This window comes from Strigops habroptila, chromosome 16 (genome assembly GCF_004027225.2).
Source record: "Strigops habroptila isolate Jane chromosome 16, bStrHab1.2.pri, whole genome shotgun sequence".
NCBI classification, from domain to species: Eukaryota; Metazoa; Chordata; class Aves; order Psittaciformes; family Psittacidae; genus Strigops; species Strigops habroptila.
This window is the reverse complement of record NC_044292.2, coordinates 5006270-5024313: the sequence shown is the minus strand read 5'-3', so window position 1 is coordinate 5024313 and position 18044 is coordinate 5006270. Positions and strand designations below refer to the sequence as shown.

The 18044-nt window shown below is 48.8% G+C and overlaps 1 protein-coding gene across 4 annotated transcripts in view; it reads right to left on the bottom strand.

Moving 5' to 3' along the window:
* Positions 1-18044, bottom strand: part of SAMD11 (sterile alpha motif domain containing 11) — a 112674-nt gene that overhangs the window by 74702 nt on the left and 19928 nt on the right. For all 4 annotated transcript variants that reach the window (XM_030507684.1, XM_030507686.1, XM_030507685.1 and 1 more), the window contains exon 3: positions 5037-5215. In XM_030507684.1, the coding sequence (XP_030363544.1) occupies positions 5037-5215 (179 nt within the window). The remainder of the gene's footprint in view (positions 1-5036; positions 5216-18044) is intronic.

The window sequence follows — 18044 nt, the reverse complement described above, 5'->3', positions numbered from 1 at the left end:
GGAGGGAGGAAAGACAAGGGAGACTAGAAAATAAAGGGTCGCAGAGGAAGGAAGACGGGATTAACAGAAAATAACCAGTGGAAGCTGTGTAAGAAGTGTCAGAAAGCAGCAGAATATGTCTCCAGCCACAAGAGGGGCCCTGCCTCCCTCCCCTTGAGTCGTGGCAATTAGAAGAAGGGCTGTCGGATCTAATCTAAGAGCCTGGTTCACGGCTGGAGCCCACAGCCCTGCTCTGTCATGTGTGTAGTTTCTCTCCAGCTCCACACTGCTTGGAAGAGCTTGTCAGCTGAGCCAAGACCCCAGACATGCTCTGGCTTTGGCAGCAGGTAAAAAGCAGTGTTGTGTGGCATACCCTGCCATGGAACAGCTCCATCAGGAGCAGGGCTGTCACACAGGGCGGACTGTCTGGGAGCCATTCAGATAGAGGCCAAGCAAGAGGAGGAAGGTAAAGGCAGTGTTGTGTGTATTGCACATCAGCTGAGAGGGCACTGGGACCTCACAGCCCTGAATTCCAAGCAGGTGCTTGTGACAAATATAATGGGGGGGTGCTTGGGTTTGATCTTCAATCAATTAGGGAGTCAAAGAGCAGCAGCCTGATGGGATGTAAGAAATAGCTTTCCACTTAGGCAGGCGGTGGAAAGGCTGACAGCCACGAGCCATTAAGGCTTAGTGGAGGTCAGTAATTTCACTATTAGAAAATGGGCACAGAGAGGAGAATTGCTGTCAAACCAGCCTGTGAGGTGAAGGATGCTGGGGGACAGGGGAGAGCAACCTGCCCCTGTCTGGACTCTATCCACGTTCATGTGTGAATAGGGGTGAGGAGACAGCGTCCCATCACTCCTTGAGTAAGCACCTTCATGTCAAATGCTCTGCTCTGGTCTGAAATAACACTAATGCCATGCGTGTCATGCTGCTGACAGGGCCACAGAAGCTTTGGAGGGGTGTGAGGAGTGACATAAAAAACAGAGGAAGGATTTAAGGGCACTGTGAGCTTCTCCAGAAATCTGCTTCCCATTGCACAGACACCCTGTTATAGGACAAGTTCCATTGCTCCTCAAAACTGCTCTCATTTCAGAGCAATATTTAGCAAGGAAGCCAGCCCGTTGTGAACAGATTCTCATTGTAGAATCTGCTCCTACTTTTGCTCCCAATCCTCTTAACAGAAGAATTTCCAAGGCACTTTTGCCATGGATGCCCTATTGCTATAGCCCGTTTGTATCCTGCCCAGTGCTCAGCTCAGTGTACAATGATATCCCAAAGGGTTCCTTCAGAGGAAGGGCAAAAAATTCCACCCTTTTAAACAGGTACTTCAGTATTTACTGCCTCTTATTATTAGCCAAGCCATGCCACTTGGCTGGGGGCTTAAAGCTCTGTGTGAGCAGCTCCCAACCTACCCTGTTTAAATCTCAGATGCTATCATTACATTTCCCCCCCTCTCTTCCCCTCCCATAGTAATGAAAAATGCCAGTCTTTAAAATACAAATTAAATTCATACACCCATAAGACAATGCTGGGCATAAATCCAACAGCGTGTGAGGATCTCACTGTTCCAGCTGAACCTTACTCTGTGGTTACGCTGGCCTCACACTGTTTCTTGGGGTAACATAACGGAGATCCTTAAAGGCAGTTTGAACCTCCGTGTGGAGAAGCTCGTGGGCTTTTCTGAGGTAATGCCCCTATCAGTGTTGGCTGGAATCCTCCAATGAGTGTAAGGAAGTTAATGCTCCCCAAACTACTGTAGAGCAATGGGATTTGTTGTCCCAAACTTCCTCTGCTTGGCTTATTTTGTGTCTAAGATAAACCAGAGAGCAGTAACAAAAAAGCAGCTCTGGCCAGAGGGGGGCTCTTCATCAGGGACTGTAGCGATAGGACAAGGAGATGGGTTCAAACTCAAATGGGAGATTCAGGCTGGATCTTAGGCAGTTCTTCCCTGTGCGGGTGCTGAGGCGCTGGCACAGGGTGCCCAGGGAAGCTGTGGCTGCCCCATCCCTGGCAGTGTTCAAGGCCAGGTTGGACACAGGGGCTTGGAGCAACCTGCTCTAGTGGAAGGTGTCCCTGCCCGTGGCAGGGGGTTGGGGCTGGATGAGCTTTAAGGTCCCTCCAACCCAAATCATGCTGCTGTTCTGTGATCCTGTAACTTTTAGTACATCTTGTTGGGAAGAGGCAGCTCAGTTCATAGTCTGTAAGGAAAAAGGCTTCACGAAGCCAAGGTTTCTAACTGAAGCTGTTCTAGTTCTTGAACCACTTCAGCTATGTCAGTATTATTAGGACTAAAATAACCATACAGGTGACATGGCTGCAATGGTGCATGCAGGCAATGTTGTAAAAGAGCCAGATCTCCAGGAACCAGAAATCTGACCTAAAGAAAAAGGATTTTCCTCTGCAACGCTGTCCCAGAGCTGGGTGCTTACAGTCTGTGTCAGCAGAGAGACACAGATTCACAAAGACTTGGCTGTGAAATGAGCTGGCATGCACTGAAATGCACTGGCTTCAGTGGCAGTTCCAGGTCTTTGCTCCTTTCTAGGGCTGCAAGAACATCATAAGGCAGGTTTTCTGTGCCTGAGACCTCCTCTGAAGGCCATTACCATGGGCAACGGCCTAAGATCATACAGAAAATCACTGTCAAAGGCTATGGTGAGGGACGAGCCAAGAAACTAAGCTTCTGACTCATATTCTAATCCCCAGATTCTTTTCTTCACAAATGCCCAGACCTCAAAGTAGCAGCAAGCATTCCCTCCTGCCAACAACAGAAGGAAATGGTCAATATAAAGGAAATTAGGAATAGGAGACGAAAGAAAAGGCAACACTGTTCAAAGCACTAATGCAAGTGTTTGTAATGGCACGTGAATGCAGGTGGGCACGAGGGCCATCCAGGGGAACAAGAGGAAAACACAGGTTTGCTCAGGCCCTGACCTTGTTTTCTACTATCACAGTTTAACCTATTTCTTCCTCTCAGTGGGAGACAATAAAACCTCAGCCCAATCCATCACCCATCGGGGAGGATACAACAGGTGAATTAACAGCAGAAAGCAGATGGGGCACTGTCTCTGCCGGGCCCCAGCTGTCATGTCTGTGAGCTGTCTGGCCTTTATGATGCTGCTGCTGTCCCTGGAGCCAGCCCCATCACACCTTCCACCCTATAATGATGCTGGGAACAGGCAGAGAGCGCTCCTCAGCAGGACTGGAGTCACATCCCGCTCCATTCAATGCCTTTGAGCCAGTGGAAATGGCCAGTCTGGGACAGGAGGGCTGGGAGACCCATTTGCAAGGGATAAAATGCTTGGGAATGCTGAGGGATTGGAGCAGTGGATGTTCCCTGCCTGGGCACTGAATTACGTGCTCCTTCTCTGTTGTTACTGCACTCATCAAGCTGCCTGCCCCTGTTTGCCCCAGCTATTCCAGCTCTTCCCCTACACACTCTATCGGAGCTCCAAGGAAAATGGAAAGGAGAAGAACTGCACGAAAGCAAGGAGAGCCTAAGCTACCCGGTAAGAATTATGCCCTCCTCTAAGGAATCAAGACAAAGCTTAAACAAGAGACCTTGAGCCTAACTGATTGGAAAGCACAGCCATGGTTAGCTGAGGGACTGCTGCCTAATAACTATTAAGTATTTTCCCTTCATTTCCTAATAAACAAGGCAAAGCAATTACAGTAATTAAAGATTGAAGATAAGAGCACTTTGTATTTGGGGGGCCCAGCATATCAATTATACAGTGAGCGTGTGGTTCTCCTTCCTAATGAGACAACCCAGCACTGCCGTTCTGCAGCATTAAAAGCATAATTAAAGGGGGCAGGAGAAGAAGGGCAGGTCACCAAAGCTGAGGAGGAGGCTTCCCTCTCCTCTGTGGCTCCTGTGCACATGCATTCCCCATCTGGTTTCATGATAAGAATGAGGACCCAAAGCTGCAGTGATAACCCCACACTTTAATTACAGGTGGGTTTTACGAGAGGGGCTGGTTACCGTTTTGTCTCCCTACTTTCAAGCTCTCAGTTGCTCAATGTACCAGCATCTGTTGGAAGGCAAAGGAGGGGGGGGAAAACAGCTTATCTGCTCAGGAGCAAGAAACACATAAAACATAAGAAAAGCAATTACATGCCTTCGGTTTCCACTCCTCTGTTTTTATAGGGCTTGTCTTAGAATCTGAGTGATTTTATGCATCAGAGGAAGATGACAATCAAGATGAGTGGCAATGATATGCATGGGAGGCTGAGGCACACAGCCTTCAGGTATTTATTTTCCTATAGTTACAGGTCTTCTAAACATCATATTTTTTCAGAGGGATGAGAGAAGCCAAAATTCTGCAGCTGAATATTATGGGCACTGAGGCCCAAGTGACAGTTACCTGAATGTATCTCAAAACAACCCTTCCCCTCTTCCTTTAACCCTGCATGATTCCAGGCTGAATGTATCTGGTACTGAGAAAGACACCATCAAAATACATGAGAACTGAGGTGAGCCCCAGCATCTGAGTGACTCATTCCTACTGCAACTCCATTACTTCTACTTTTAGACTACACAGGCACTCAGGATCAGTGAGACACAGCTATACTCTTTGACACTTGTAGTCAGTAAGATATAACCAGTGCTGCTACCTCTTTCCCAAACTCTGTTCCCCAACACCAAATTATCCAGTTTATATTACATCACAATTTGGAGGACTTTGGACCCAAACACCTCTGTGTATTTTCGAACAGCTATGTAAAAAGCCCACAGATGACTTCCTGGTCATGGAATTCACTGGCCTCACCAGCCACAAAGACACAGAATGCTGGACAGACAGTGAAATACAACTTACAGTCTGCAAATCCAGACACCTTTAGTGCAAACGCAAGGCCCCATAGAACCCTACTCACCCCAAACAGGAGTGAGTAGAAAAGAGAAGCCAACTACTCCTTCTGAGCTATAATGTGACATTTGCACTTGAAATTCAGGCCCTGGAGGTGACTCCATTGGCAGCCACAAAAGGCTGGTCACTTGCTGCCCAGTTTTCTCTGTCTTTGCTCTTGCAATGCAGCACTCTCTGGCAGGAATTTACCTTCTTTTCATGATACTGATATGGAGATCCTCCTCCTGCTTTACTTCAGGGTGCTGACCATTGCTCTTATCGCTCTCTTCGCTGTCGTCGCTATGCGAGAAAATCGAGGTCAGCTCTTTCTTTGGGATCCTGGTTGGAGGTAAAGGGATCGTCCTCTTCTCTGCCAGGCGACCCCGGTTCTGCCACAGGATGGAATTAGGTGGGATGGGCGAGGGCAGGAAGAAAAGAGAAGAAAACAAGAATGTGGTTAGGCAATGCAGAACCAGGCAGCCTCAAATGGCATCACTGCAGGTTTCAGGCTGGTATGTTGGCTGGGCAAAGGCTGTGTTCACTTCACAAAAGGCTTTTCAGCAGAGGCATGTCTATATCTGGATCTAGGATATATCTAATATAGATATAGATATATTAGATATATCTAGGATCTATCTAATCAAGCCATGCACTTCCAGCCTCTTCCCATCTCTTCATTCCTGGCTTGCACCTCATCCACACCAACAGGAAAAGAAGATGGCAGCGGAATTAGGCACCGATCTCTCTCTCCAGAATATTTCCTATCAAATGTTGCACATTAACATAGCAAAATGATTAAATTGAGCGTTTGCTAGTAGCCCACAGAGGACGTGATCCAGATAATCCAGACCACTTCTGACTGCAAAGGAAAACTGCCTATGCCAGCCATCAGCAGGTTTGCCCCTCACACCAGTGAACAGCCCACATCAATCCAGCTTGAATGACTGAGGCTCCTTCTCACTGTTCATGTGCATGCTCAGGTGAAGCCAGCAGGTCCTGCCTTGTGCAGACCTTCCCTAGGTGGTCCTGGCAGTGTGCTCCCCTCAGCAACTCACTTCTGACACGACACAAATAAACAGCAGGAAAACTCCCAGGAGGCAAAAGCTGCTTTCCCACTGCATGTGTATTTGTGTGCAGAACCTGACACAACATGACCCCAACCTCCCTGCCTGCAGGTAGTGAGAATGTGTGACAGATTAATGTGTCCCTGCCCTGTCTGAGCCTGACCCACAAGAAGATACAAGCCTAGTGCAGCCTAAGCTAGAGCCTGATGGGGTTTAGCTCTCACTGTGATAGAACATGTTTCTAACACTTGGGGTATTTAGCTTGACCTGTGACGGACCAAGACAGCCATAATACAAGTGGAAGATGTACACTGGAAACACAAGGAGACCATCATGTCATTGCCCCACAGAATTCAGCATTTTAACAAATAGAAGCATGAAACTGGGAAGGGAACCACAGCGAGGGGAAGTGAAGAACAGTTTCCTGCATGTTCTTCATACAGGTATGCAGGCATAAGATAAGTCATAGAAAAGAAACATGTCCTCAGCAAGGGAGAAAGGTGTGCAGAATAGGTGGAGTAAACGCAGAGTAACATCTAACTCGTGTCTCTGAAACATGGACACCAACTTTCCATATGAACCTGGCCGAATGGTCCTGGAGTCAGTTGGGATCTGCAGGGGAGGACGGAGGAAGGCCAAGTGATGGAAGAGCCCAGGCTGGTTTAATTAAACAAACGAAGAACTTTGCCCAAATACAAAGCAAAAACTTCTTGTTTACCTCCATCAATAAATTCCAGTTGTGGTCATTAAGGGGAGCCCTAATCGCTGTGATAATTGGCTAAATCCATCTGGAAGGCACCACCCCAAGGAAGCACATTAGCTTCCCATTCTGATGCACGTCCAAGCCAGGAACACAGCTGTCTGTGAACAGCAGACACCCAAGGGAGAAAGGAGCGATGGGCCAGACTGGCTTAGAAATGGGAAAACACATGGATGCAAGGAAAACAACACACACTTTCTTCCTGGGAGAGATGTAAAGAAGAAAAACATACCCATAGACAACAACAAGGTGAATGCTCCTACACCTCTGAGTATCCCAAGTACAGAACTTGGATGAAGCTGCAGAGGCTTTGCAGTGAGTCCAAGCAAATCCTCACCCTGTGGCTCCCCCCACAGTAGCAGAGATCCACACAGAGGGCCCTGTGCAAAGAGGTTTCTCACTGACTGCTCCCTGGAGGAACATGCAATATAAATCATGCATTTCCTACCCTTAAATACTTTTTGCATACTGGGGGTATTTCCACCCCTGCCCCCTTTCCTGTTCCAGAATGTGCACCAAGCTTACCCTCTGTGTAAAGCCATCTTAGTAACTCCAGCTAGCAGCGTCAAAAGGACAGCAAGGAGGAGGAGAGAAAGGAGAGGAAGGGCAAGGAGGGCAGTATGTGCACCAGAGTTTAGTCATGCTGAACAGCTAGGACATATATCAGCGCGAGCTTTATCATGCCAGAGCTTTATATATATTTCTGAAGTTGCAATTTATCATAACAATTAAAGGGGGAGGCGAGGGGTGTGCAAATTTCCACTTCAAAATAATCACAATTCACTCCCTGCTGTGACTTCGCAGCCTGAAGAGAACAGCACTGAGCAGACACTAAAAATCATTTTATGGCCATTACGGTACCTTCGAGCAGTTACCAGGTCTCAGTGACTGCCCAGGGACTCATCAGCTCTAACAAGAGTGAGAGTGCAGCAAACAGGGAGGCGCCGAACCCAGAGCAACAGCTCAGCAGCCCAGGAACCCAGGTTCCCCCTCCCCTGCTCCTCAGAATGCTTATTCCTTTCTGGAAACTGGATTCTTACACCTAAAGCTGCTGCACGCATATACACCTATATATAGACACACAGAGATATAAGCCTATATACGTAATATACAAATATGTATGTATGTATCTATAGATATCTATATGAAGACAGGCTGAGAGAGCTGGGCTGGTTCAGCCTGGAGAAGAGAAGGCTCCTGAAGGGGAGACCTTAGAGCAGCTCCAGTGCCTAAATGGGCTATAAGAAACCCAGAGAGGGGCTTTGGACAAGGGCCTGTAGGGACAGGACAAGGGGGAATGGCTTTAACCTGCCAGAGGGGAGACTGAGATGAGCTCTGAGGCAGAAGCTCTTCCCTGTGAGGGTGCTGAGGCGCTGGCACAGACTTTTCCCAGAGAAGCTGTGGCTGCCCCATCCCTGGCAGTGTTCAAGGCCAGGTTGGACACAGGGGCTTGGAGCAACCTGCTCTAGTGGAAGGTGTCCCTGCCCGTGGCAGGGGTTGGAACTGGATGAGCTTTAAGGTCCATCCAACCCAAACCAGTCTGGGATTCTATGATATTACCTAACACACAGAGAGCTTCTTCCCTTAAACATGAATGGAACAGAGAATGTGCACCTGCAGCAATCTCTGGTCACAGATGACCCGTACTACTTCTATTCCGAGCAGTGTCCCTGCAAACACCTGCATTCCAGCACTGGCAATGCCTTTCTTTTAAGCTGTGTTTATTTTGTGTTTGTGCCATTAGGTTTGGGGCATTTTATTTATTTATTTCTGACGTTTTCCCCATTCCCAGAAAATTAAAATAGACTGAGCTAATCAATTTTGCCTTTTATGTTCATCTACAGTCAGTTTTGAATCAATTGCACTTGCTTAATCTGTTTAGAGGCATTCACAGTAGATACACATTACTTTTAAATTAAGCGCAAAGGTAGCCAGAAGCCTGGGCCAGAACCTGCTACAATCAATTGTCTTTCCATTGACTTGAAAGGGCACTGGTCCAAGCCGCAAAGAAAACACACTCATTTGTGAGAAGCACTCTCCATGCACAGACTCATCCCTGTGACTCTGGCTTTTGCTGAAGCCCTTTGCCACTTGCCCAGACAGTGTATGGGACAGGCGGTACCTACAGAGCTGAGCAGAATGTTGAGCTACCAACAGGCAGATTCAGGTTTATCAACCATCACCTGGCACGCAGTGTACTTAAAGCAGTGTTATGTGCAAGAATATACCCAGAGAGCTGCAGTGGCATCACTATGTAATGGGAGGTACATTAAGATTTAGAGGTATTTGATGTAAGCCTCATCATCTCACATTAAAAAAGCTTGGTTTTGTGTGACAGTGTCATTAGAGTGATCTCACAGAATCCCAAAGTGGTTTGGGTTGAAGGGAGCTTAAAGCTCATCCAGTTCCAACCCCCTGCCACGGGCAGGGACACCTTCCACTAGAGCAGGTTGCTCCAAGCCCCTGTGTCCAACCTGGCCTTGAACACTGCCAGGGATTGAAGCATGAGCCCTATAAAGGAAGGTTTGAGTATTTTCCAAAGCAAACTGCTTCCTGACTTGTTGATGTTCACTGGGATGTCTGATGCTTGGGAGAACAACCCAATCAGTAAGTCACCTTCTGCAGAGCATCAGGCAGGTTGGGACTCTGGCTCCCCCTGTTAAACAGCTCCATTTCTACACACATGAAGGGAAGGGGGAAGGTGGGCTCTGCCAGCTGGCTTCCCTACACAGGTAGGGCTGTTGTGGCCAGCGGGTCAGAAGGAGCATTTTCCATAGCTGCAGAGCCAACAGCTGCTAGTGCAGGAGCAGCACCCCCAGATGAAGTACATGGAGCACTAAAGACATCTCATAGCTCAGCCCAGCAAAGCCAGGCTGCCTGCCAGCTCCCTGGCCCAGGGAGTACAGGCAGAAGGTGGTATAAGGAACAGATTCCACCCCTGAGAGCAGGGGGAACGGAGGATGGATCCTCACTGAGGACCTGTTCTCCACAATACATCTGTGGGTGAAATCCAGCCAAAACCCTGCTGCAGTTATCGCATGGGTGCTCTGCCCTACCCTGCATGAACCCTCCACCGCCTCCTCCGTGCCTGAGAGGAGGCAAAGATGTTTGCTGTCAGGACAAACACTGACTCAGCTCTGGGGAAACCTCTTCGGAGCTTGCACCTCCCTTTTATAACAGAAGGATTTCCCCTCCCCTTGGACAGAATATCGCTTCTCCTCTCTCTAATGAGTGTAACCAGAAAGCAAAACGTTTCTCCAACTCCCAAAGCCTTTGCAAGGGTGAGTGTTGAGGGTGCTGCAGAGCTGCCTCGTGTATTAGGGCTCCCTTTATACATTGTTAGAGATTAATATTGTGGGTTATGATTCCAGCTAACGAAACACAGCTGGAGATGGAGTCAATAACCCTCTGTTCCCAAAGCACGTCCAGCTCTCCACCCAGGCGTGCCTGCGTCAGCCCAGCCCTCAGTCACTCACCATCACACCCTCCCTGGGTCTTCTGACACCACTAATTGCTTTCATTGCCTCTCAAAGCGTTGGTTGGGTGGGGGGGAGGCTTTGTTTTCCCAAATCACAGCCAAGCAAATTTCCTTTCCCCAGGAAAAATCAGATGGGGACCAACACGCTATTGAAAGTTACCCCTTACCCACGTCTAGAGATGCAACTGGGAGTGTAAAACCCCACAACCCGGGCACAGCGGTGGGTTACCCGAGTGGAAAAACCTGGAAGCCTCATCATGAAAGTAAAGGACCGTAAGAAATATGGAAAACAGTGGTGATGCTTCTTCCTTCCAGAGAACAGGGGAAGAAATTCCTCTCTGTGTGGCTAAGCAAGGTCAAGAGAGCTACAGAATGAAATCTGTCTCCCCCCACCCATCCAACCCCCTCATAGCTCTCCCCTGGAGCCGTGTGCTCCCAGCCAAGAATACCAAAACCCCAACAGTTGCATAAGAGCCCTGGGAGAGCGTTGCAGATGGAATGACGGGCAGAGAGCATGGGCCTGACTTGGGGGAGAGACAGGAAGGGAGGGTTGGGAAAGGTTTCCTGCCCTGGGAGCTACTGCAGCAAGGTCAGCACAGCTGAACGCCCTGGTGTGACATTCAAAGCCAGCCAGAAAAGGAAAGATTCCTCACAGAGAGAGTCCCTGGTGAGCATTTAATTGATCCCAGCAATGGAAAGGCCTCTGCGAGGAGAGCTGCGAGGCAAAAAGCTCCATGGAAAAAGAGAAAGGCACATGAAAAGCAAAGCTTTTGCCAGTCCCCGTGAAGCGGCAGCCAAACTCTGGATAGCTGATCCCGTTGGGAATTGGCCCAAGAAGATGAGCAGGTGCAATCCCTATGGACACCACTTCAGCATCCAAGCAAACAAAGCCCAGAGATGCAAATGCCCAAAGACTCTGCACACTGATCAAAGCTGTTTGCAAGAGGATCCACGTGCCTGTGATTCAACACTAATTTCCACTGGATTTTATGCAGCACATGCATTCCTTCTGTATACAGGGAGCAGACCGGGAATGCTGGGGGGAGGCAGGAGGGGAGGTTTGTGCGCTGCCAATGCTGGGAGCTGAAGAATGCTAAATCTTCTCCATATGTGAAGGAAATCCTCAAGTCCAGACAGCGTTTTCTCTCTCTTTTTATTGATACTAAAGGTAGGGAAAAGGGAAGGGGGAGGTTCTGAGAGCCTGGAATACTTTTCCTTTTTACTTTTGCAAATAATAAACCTGGTCGAATGGCTTTGATTAGGGAAATTACACAGCAACGGAGCCCACACATCCCCCTGGAGGGCAACTGCCAGAGTGTGCATCTACTTTCAGCTGCGATGACTGTAAACACCTACGAAAGGGTCAAGCTGCCTTCCAAGCTAATCCTCCTCTCTCCCCTGGGCCTTCATTAGACATTCTAGGCCAACGTGCTACCAGGCCAAGTGCTCTGGTAGCAAAGCCAGCACAGGCACAGTTCTGCTGCCCTGCACTTACCAGCTTCTCCATCAAACCCGGGGTCAGGGGCAGGAGAAGCTGTCCAGGGCCTCACCTCACCTCCTGCTCCTGTTCAGTAACGAACAAATGAATAAAACAAGAGCCAGCAGCCTTCTGCTGCATCTATCTCCCTGCCTCCCCCTTAGCTGCAGCCCAGCCCTTTCACCTGACCACTAACAGGTTTGTTATTCATCAGCTCTTCCCAGTGACACCCATGATACACTGGAAACTCTTCCAGCACAGGAGGGATGGCCCAGAGGCAGAAGAAGGGGACAGACAGCAATGGTCAGGCAAAAATTAAGGCAGTTCAGACCACAAAGACTATTCCAGGTTTTGGGAACTGTGCTCATCAAGGTCTCTTGAAAGCGGTTTATGAGTGCTGGCAATGACCAGAGGCAAGCTGAGGAAGCAATTCAGCACAGATCTAAGAGCTGTAGCCAGGGGAACAACAGATTATGGGAATAACTGCGCCCCAGAAGGCTCTCTAGGTCTAATCCTGACAATCCTGATGACTGGATGGGGCTTTAACCTGCCGGAGGGGAGACTGAGATGAGCTCTGAGGCAGAAGCTCTTCCCTGTGAGGGTGCTGAGGCGCTGGCACAGGGTGCCCAGAGAAGCTGTGGCTGCCCCATCCCTGGCAGTGTTCAAGGCCAGGTTGGACACAGGGGCTTGGAGCAACCTGCTCTAGTGGAAGGTGTCCCTGCCCGTGACACCGGGTTGGAACTGGATGAGCTTTAAGCTCCCTTCAACCCAAACCAGGCTGTGATGCACAGCCGTGGCTCACTGGCAGGGTTTGCCTATGGAGAACATATTCTGCAGCACCACTCCAGCCTTTGGAAGGACCCTTCTTCACAAATGAGAAGCTCTGACACCTGCTGCATGCAGCAGAGTGAAGCCACAGCCTCCCCGGAGCCCCTTCCCTGGCACAGAGAGCCAAAAGCAAGTGAAAGCTGAGCCAAGCAGCCTGTCATCTGCTGCAGCGATGCCGCCACTGTGCACGACTTCTCATCTGGAAAGCACAACCTGGTTTATAAGCTTTGGTTATTTCAGGGCTTTAACACAGCTGGGAGGCCGGTGAGGAGCAGCAGGTCCATTCCACAGTGGTGCAAAGTGTGAGGAAGATATGGAAGCTCATGACCTAAGTCAAAAGAGAGAGGTCACTGCAGAGCCAGGAGCAGCCCATTGCACTTCCAAAACCAAAGGGACAATATATTCACAGCCAGTGTGGAAAAGCAACTCTGTGGACTCTTTCCAACTACCACAGGAACTGGACTGCAATACCTCAGCACTGCCTTCTAGTGCCATGGTCACAAATGCACCCTTGCAAGCAAAGAGCATGTGAAGATGATGTCCTTCTCTCTCCCTCCCAATCTTATGGCCTTCATATGTGCACAGCCACACAGCCTCCACTTCAGGAAGCACAAAGGATCTGCTTTAGATAACTGGAAGAGACTGACAAATTCATCCTCAGCTTTTTCACCTTGACCAGTGTAACATGTACCTACGACAGAGCTGTCCAGGCGCAGAGAACCCATCACTGGACTTGGGAGCCACTGTTTGGAAACAATCAGCTCTGCATTAATGCTGCAAAGCGCATTTGCCACTGGCATGAGACCCACAGAACCCCCTTAGAGTCGTTCTGGGGTGATGATCTGATTTTATTCCACTCCATGGAAATCACTTGCTGTGTAGATGACAAAATGAGGGAGAACCGAGAACAGTTTTGTGTCCATCATCATTTCCCCTTCTCCTCCTTTCACTAGTCCCCTTCAGCTGGCTAAAGCATCCCTTCTCTGTCCTTCAATTCATTTTCTGAAGCTTTGTCTCCCGTCCCACATCCCTCCCACCCCCAAACCACCACAGACTATCCATGGAAACCGCTGCTTCCATTTCCACTTCATGATTTGCCTGCCACACCTGGGGGATTTCCCAGCAAATTGTATTACTTTATTTGGTCAATTGGCCTACAAATTGATTTTCCTGTACAAATAATGAACATTTATGGTTATTTTCCCCATAGACTGCTTTATTTTCCATGTAACAAAGACTGATTTCCTGCAGTTTTGGAGACCCGAGCATATGATCTGCAGTTACTATGACCCCTGCTTGATGGATGACAAGGACTCGAAGCACAACAGGAGGGTTTAGGGTTTTTTCCTGGTACCAATTCTACATGTTTACTACAGGGATAAACTGTATTGTTTTAAGAGACATTCAACCCTGGGACCAGCCAAGCAAAAGCAGATGAGGGGGGACAGAGAGCAGAGCACATCCTATGAGCCACCCCAGCGCATTCCCCGTCCACCAGCACATCCACATCCCCAAAGCACCTCAAATGGCAGCTCCTGCTCATTGCAACCTTTGGGGACACCCTGCAAGGACCTTCTTTAACCTTAATTACATGATTGTGGAGGCAAAGGGAGGAGGACTCGGGGAAGCAAACCAAGCAGGAGCATGATTTGCAGGCAGGGACTGGAGCGTTGCCCTGCACTCGCCTCCCCAGAGAGGCAGAGCCCCAGCAATAGCTCCACAGCACATTTCCTGGCCACTAATGAGAAAATGACTTTGGAGACAGAGCCTGGAGCAAGTTTTGAAGGTCATTCCCGCAGGTGTGCAAATGAATTGGGCAAGAACCAGGGTCCAAACATAAGTTATTCTACTTAGACCACAAGGGATTATTTGCATGCGGGGGGGGGGGGGTGTTTAATAGCCTCAGGGCTGTGATGTGTGTCTATGTTTAATTTAATACACCTCGATGGCTGAGGCTGCTGGGGACAAAGGCCTCTCAGCATCAGCAGTGCAGAGAAGGGATGATAAGGAGGGCTCTTAGGTGAATGTGGGAGGGAGGGTGGACACAGAAGAGAAAGTCAATTATCCAGAGTAAGTCCCGACTGTCTGCAATTCCCCATCGCAGTTCTCTAGGGGTGGGTTTGGCCCATGAAGTCTGGCTTCAAATCCAATAAAAAATTAACTGATTTTGAACAACTACTAGACATGCCTCCTTAGAGTTTTAATACGTGCTCTTCAGCTGCAGCACAGTGCAATTAATGAAAGGAAAGAGAGTCTGAGAGTATCAGGCATGAGGCTAAAAGCAGGCCAAGTTCCTGCTAAGCTTCTTTGACTCAGGGGAATCTATCCCTTCTTCTTGGCACTGCTAAGGACCGATATGCCCTCAGTCTGTGGCTGACAGCACCAGAAAGAGGTATGGCACGACTGAGGATGATAGTCACCCTTCACATAAGCTAGTCAAGGCATCTACCACAACACAGGGTGCAGATGATAGAATCAATAGAATGGTTTGGGGTGATGGGACCTTAAAGCTCCTCCAGTTCCAACCCCCTGCCCCGGGCAGGGACACCTTCCACTAGAGCAGGTTGCTCCAAGCCCCTGTGTCCAACCTGGCCTTGAACACTGCCAGGGATGGGACAGCCACAGCTTCTCTGGGAAAAGTCTGTGCCAGCGCCTCAGCACCCTCACAGGGAAGAGCTTCTGCCTCAGAGGTCATCTCAGTCTCCCCTCTGGCAGGTTAAAGACATTCATAAAGATGTTTCATGATACATTTTTCGGTGGCATCACCAGAATACATTTGAAAGTCCACCCCAAAAGGGAAGGATGGTACAGGATCCAAGACTGGAACAGCATGGTCCTGTCTCCGTATGGTGCTCTCACCACTAGCAACCAGTGCACCCCTCAAAAAGAAACCTACCCAACATCTGTGAGTAGATCTGGTACTACTGCTTCAGTGCATAGAGAGCTGTGTGTAACACACTATGCCTGTATCTCCACCCTCCACGTGTTCTGCATGCACTGCTCATCATTCACTGTGACTATGCAGCACCTACAACCACGGGTCCCGCTTAGACCCTGGGGACTAACACAATCACAGGAGAAATCAAAACTACTCACACAAATATGCAACCAGTTGGCTCAGCACATCAGGAGCAACCCAAGATGACAGTGGCTGATTTACAATACATCTGTATATATAAATCTAACACTGGGAAATAAATGACCAACAAACACAGTGGCTTTCTGATGAGCACTCGTCTGGCAGTAGGGAGTGTTGGGAGTTGTATGTTGTGAAGATAAACACAAAGAGAATATAAAAGAAAAAACCAAAACAAAACCCAAGAGAGGTAAATAATCAAAAGGATAAAAAAACCCAAGAAGCTGGAAGGAGAAAAAAGAAAACAAATACCAAAGGGAAGAGTTTTCTGAGCAGGTGAAAAAACCCTTCATCTCCCATGGGAGGGAAACCAGAACAAAAATTAAGTGGAACAAAAATGGGGGGGGGGAAGGTATGTTTTTAAAGGTGAAACATTTTGTCTGGAAACTGGTATCTCCCCTCTCAGGGATTTAAGTGTTTCCCTGGGGTGGGCAACAAAGTCTGTGCCAAGCTGCTGACAGAGGCAGCGTGGTCTTAGCAACACTTCAACCATGGACAGACTTCAAGCAACCAACCTGCTCACACACCCAACACCTCCTCTGAAGCAAGCCTACTGGTTTCTTTCACCCAAAGCCACCAAATCAAACCACCTAATGTAGATAAAGGCACGTTATAACATAACCTGCCCATAACTATTTGTAAGTCTTGTAGGTTTTCTTCAGAACTTGCTCCAGAAAAGGGTCTATAGTTGGAAGCTTCCTGATGGCAACTTCTGCAGCTGACATTCACTGCTTCAAAACACAGCACATCTGTGTGAAATAAACCCCACACAGTTTGCAGTGCATCCTCTTTGCTTTCCCTTGCATGAGTTTACCACCCCAGGCTGTGGCTCCTTCCCTTCACGTGAAGGATGCTGACCTGGGCTTGGAAAGTACCTGGATGGGATATAGTTGTAGCCTGCTGAAGGAGGGGAGATCTGGGACTCAATAGGTGGCACTCTTCCTTCTTGAATCAACGCGCTTGGGTACACTTGGCCATCAGAGGTGCTGGAGAGCAAACTGAAGGTCCTGACTTATTTACTTGGTGATTTTCTGGGCCTGTTCAAGTCGAAATCCCAGCCAAACACAAGCTTTACCAATTACACTCTGCCAATCCTAATTCCCCCCCTGCAGTTCCAAGCAGACACAGACTCCTCTGCGGCCGCATGATCCTCTTGTGCACCGCTAAGCAGCTCTGTCCTACCCGGAGAGCATCTGCACTGGAGAAGCCTGTGAAAGTGAAATCCCACCCAAGGCATGTTCCCATCACATCTTCCTCCTGCAGAAACCACCAGTTCCAATTAACAGCTTTGGGCTTTCCTGCAGACACGGTGCATACACCAGGCTGCTATGGAGAAAACCTGCTTGAGGACTCCCTGTCTGCAGCGCAAGGTGAGTCTATCGACAGCAGCTTCTCCTCTCATTAGCCAAATCCAGCCAAATAGACATGATGTTTTGTGCCCCAGAGCAAGAGGACTTGTTTCCTAAACCTCTTCGGGGGCCCTCCATAGGGAATTAGTCACGGAGGTGAGTAATACCCAGGATTTGACACAGCCTAGGAGAGTGAGTACTCATTTGACAGGTTAACAGGACTATGGAGCAGCTGCTATATTTAGGTGCCATTAGCATGCACATGTCTTCACACATTTCTACAGGCACACTTGTGTTCCCCTATGTCCTGAAGGCATGGGAAGGGAGCAGCTAAAAGCCAGCACCTTCCCCATTTCCCAGGGAGGGGTAAGGAATGAGGGGATTCTTTTCTCCCTCTCTTACCCTACCAAGCTCAGAGCCACTTAAATCCTGAAAGCAGACCTAACTTCTGCTCTCTGGGCACCTCCAGATGCAGAGAGGGTCAATTCCATTCTAGGCTGAAGAACAAGACAAAGGTAAGGACCATATCCTGCTCCAGGTTATCTGCCTATGAGGACCTTGCCCCAGAGAGTAGCTTAGGTCACACAAAAAACCTGGGAAGTTTACCCACTGCTTTTCAATTGCTTCCCATTTGCTGCATCTCAACTATTTTCAGTGAAGGACTGGACCCTTGCAGGCTGAACTTGGATTTCCTGATAACAGGCTTGTTTTCCCTGGCTATTTCCCAGAGACTCTTGGAGTCCATACACCAACAGACCAAAGAAACAGTGGTCTGGGCTGTGACAGTACAGAGCAGGAAGGACACAGCAAGCTCAAGGACTTGGATGTCTTTCCATGCCAGCTCCATATGATACCCACAATGGTACTGAAGATGTCCCACAATGGCATGACACAGCGTGCAGTGGCATTAGCTGGCCCTGCTGTACTTACTACAGAGATGTATCAAGCATCCATTTGTGCTCCCCTTCGCCTTCTCCTCAGCACCCCTCTCCCAGCAGCTCCTAAAGCCAACTGAGAACCATGTCCCCTGCACCCTGCAGTGTCCCTGTGCTTTCAGCTGTGTGAAAATCAGCCATGGAATCAAAGAGGTTGGAGAAGACCTTTAAGAGCATCCCAGCACTGCCAA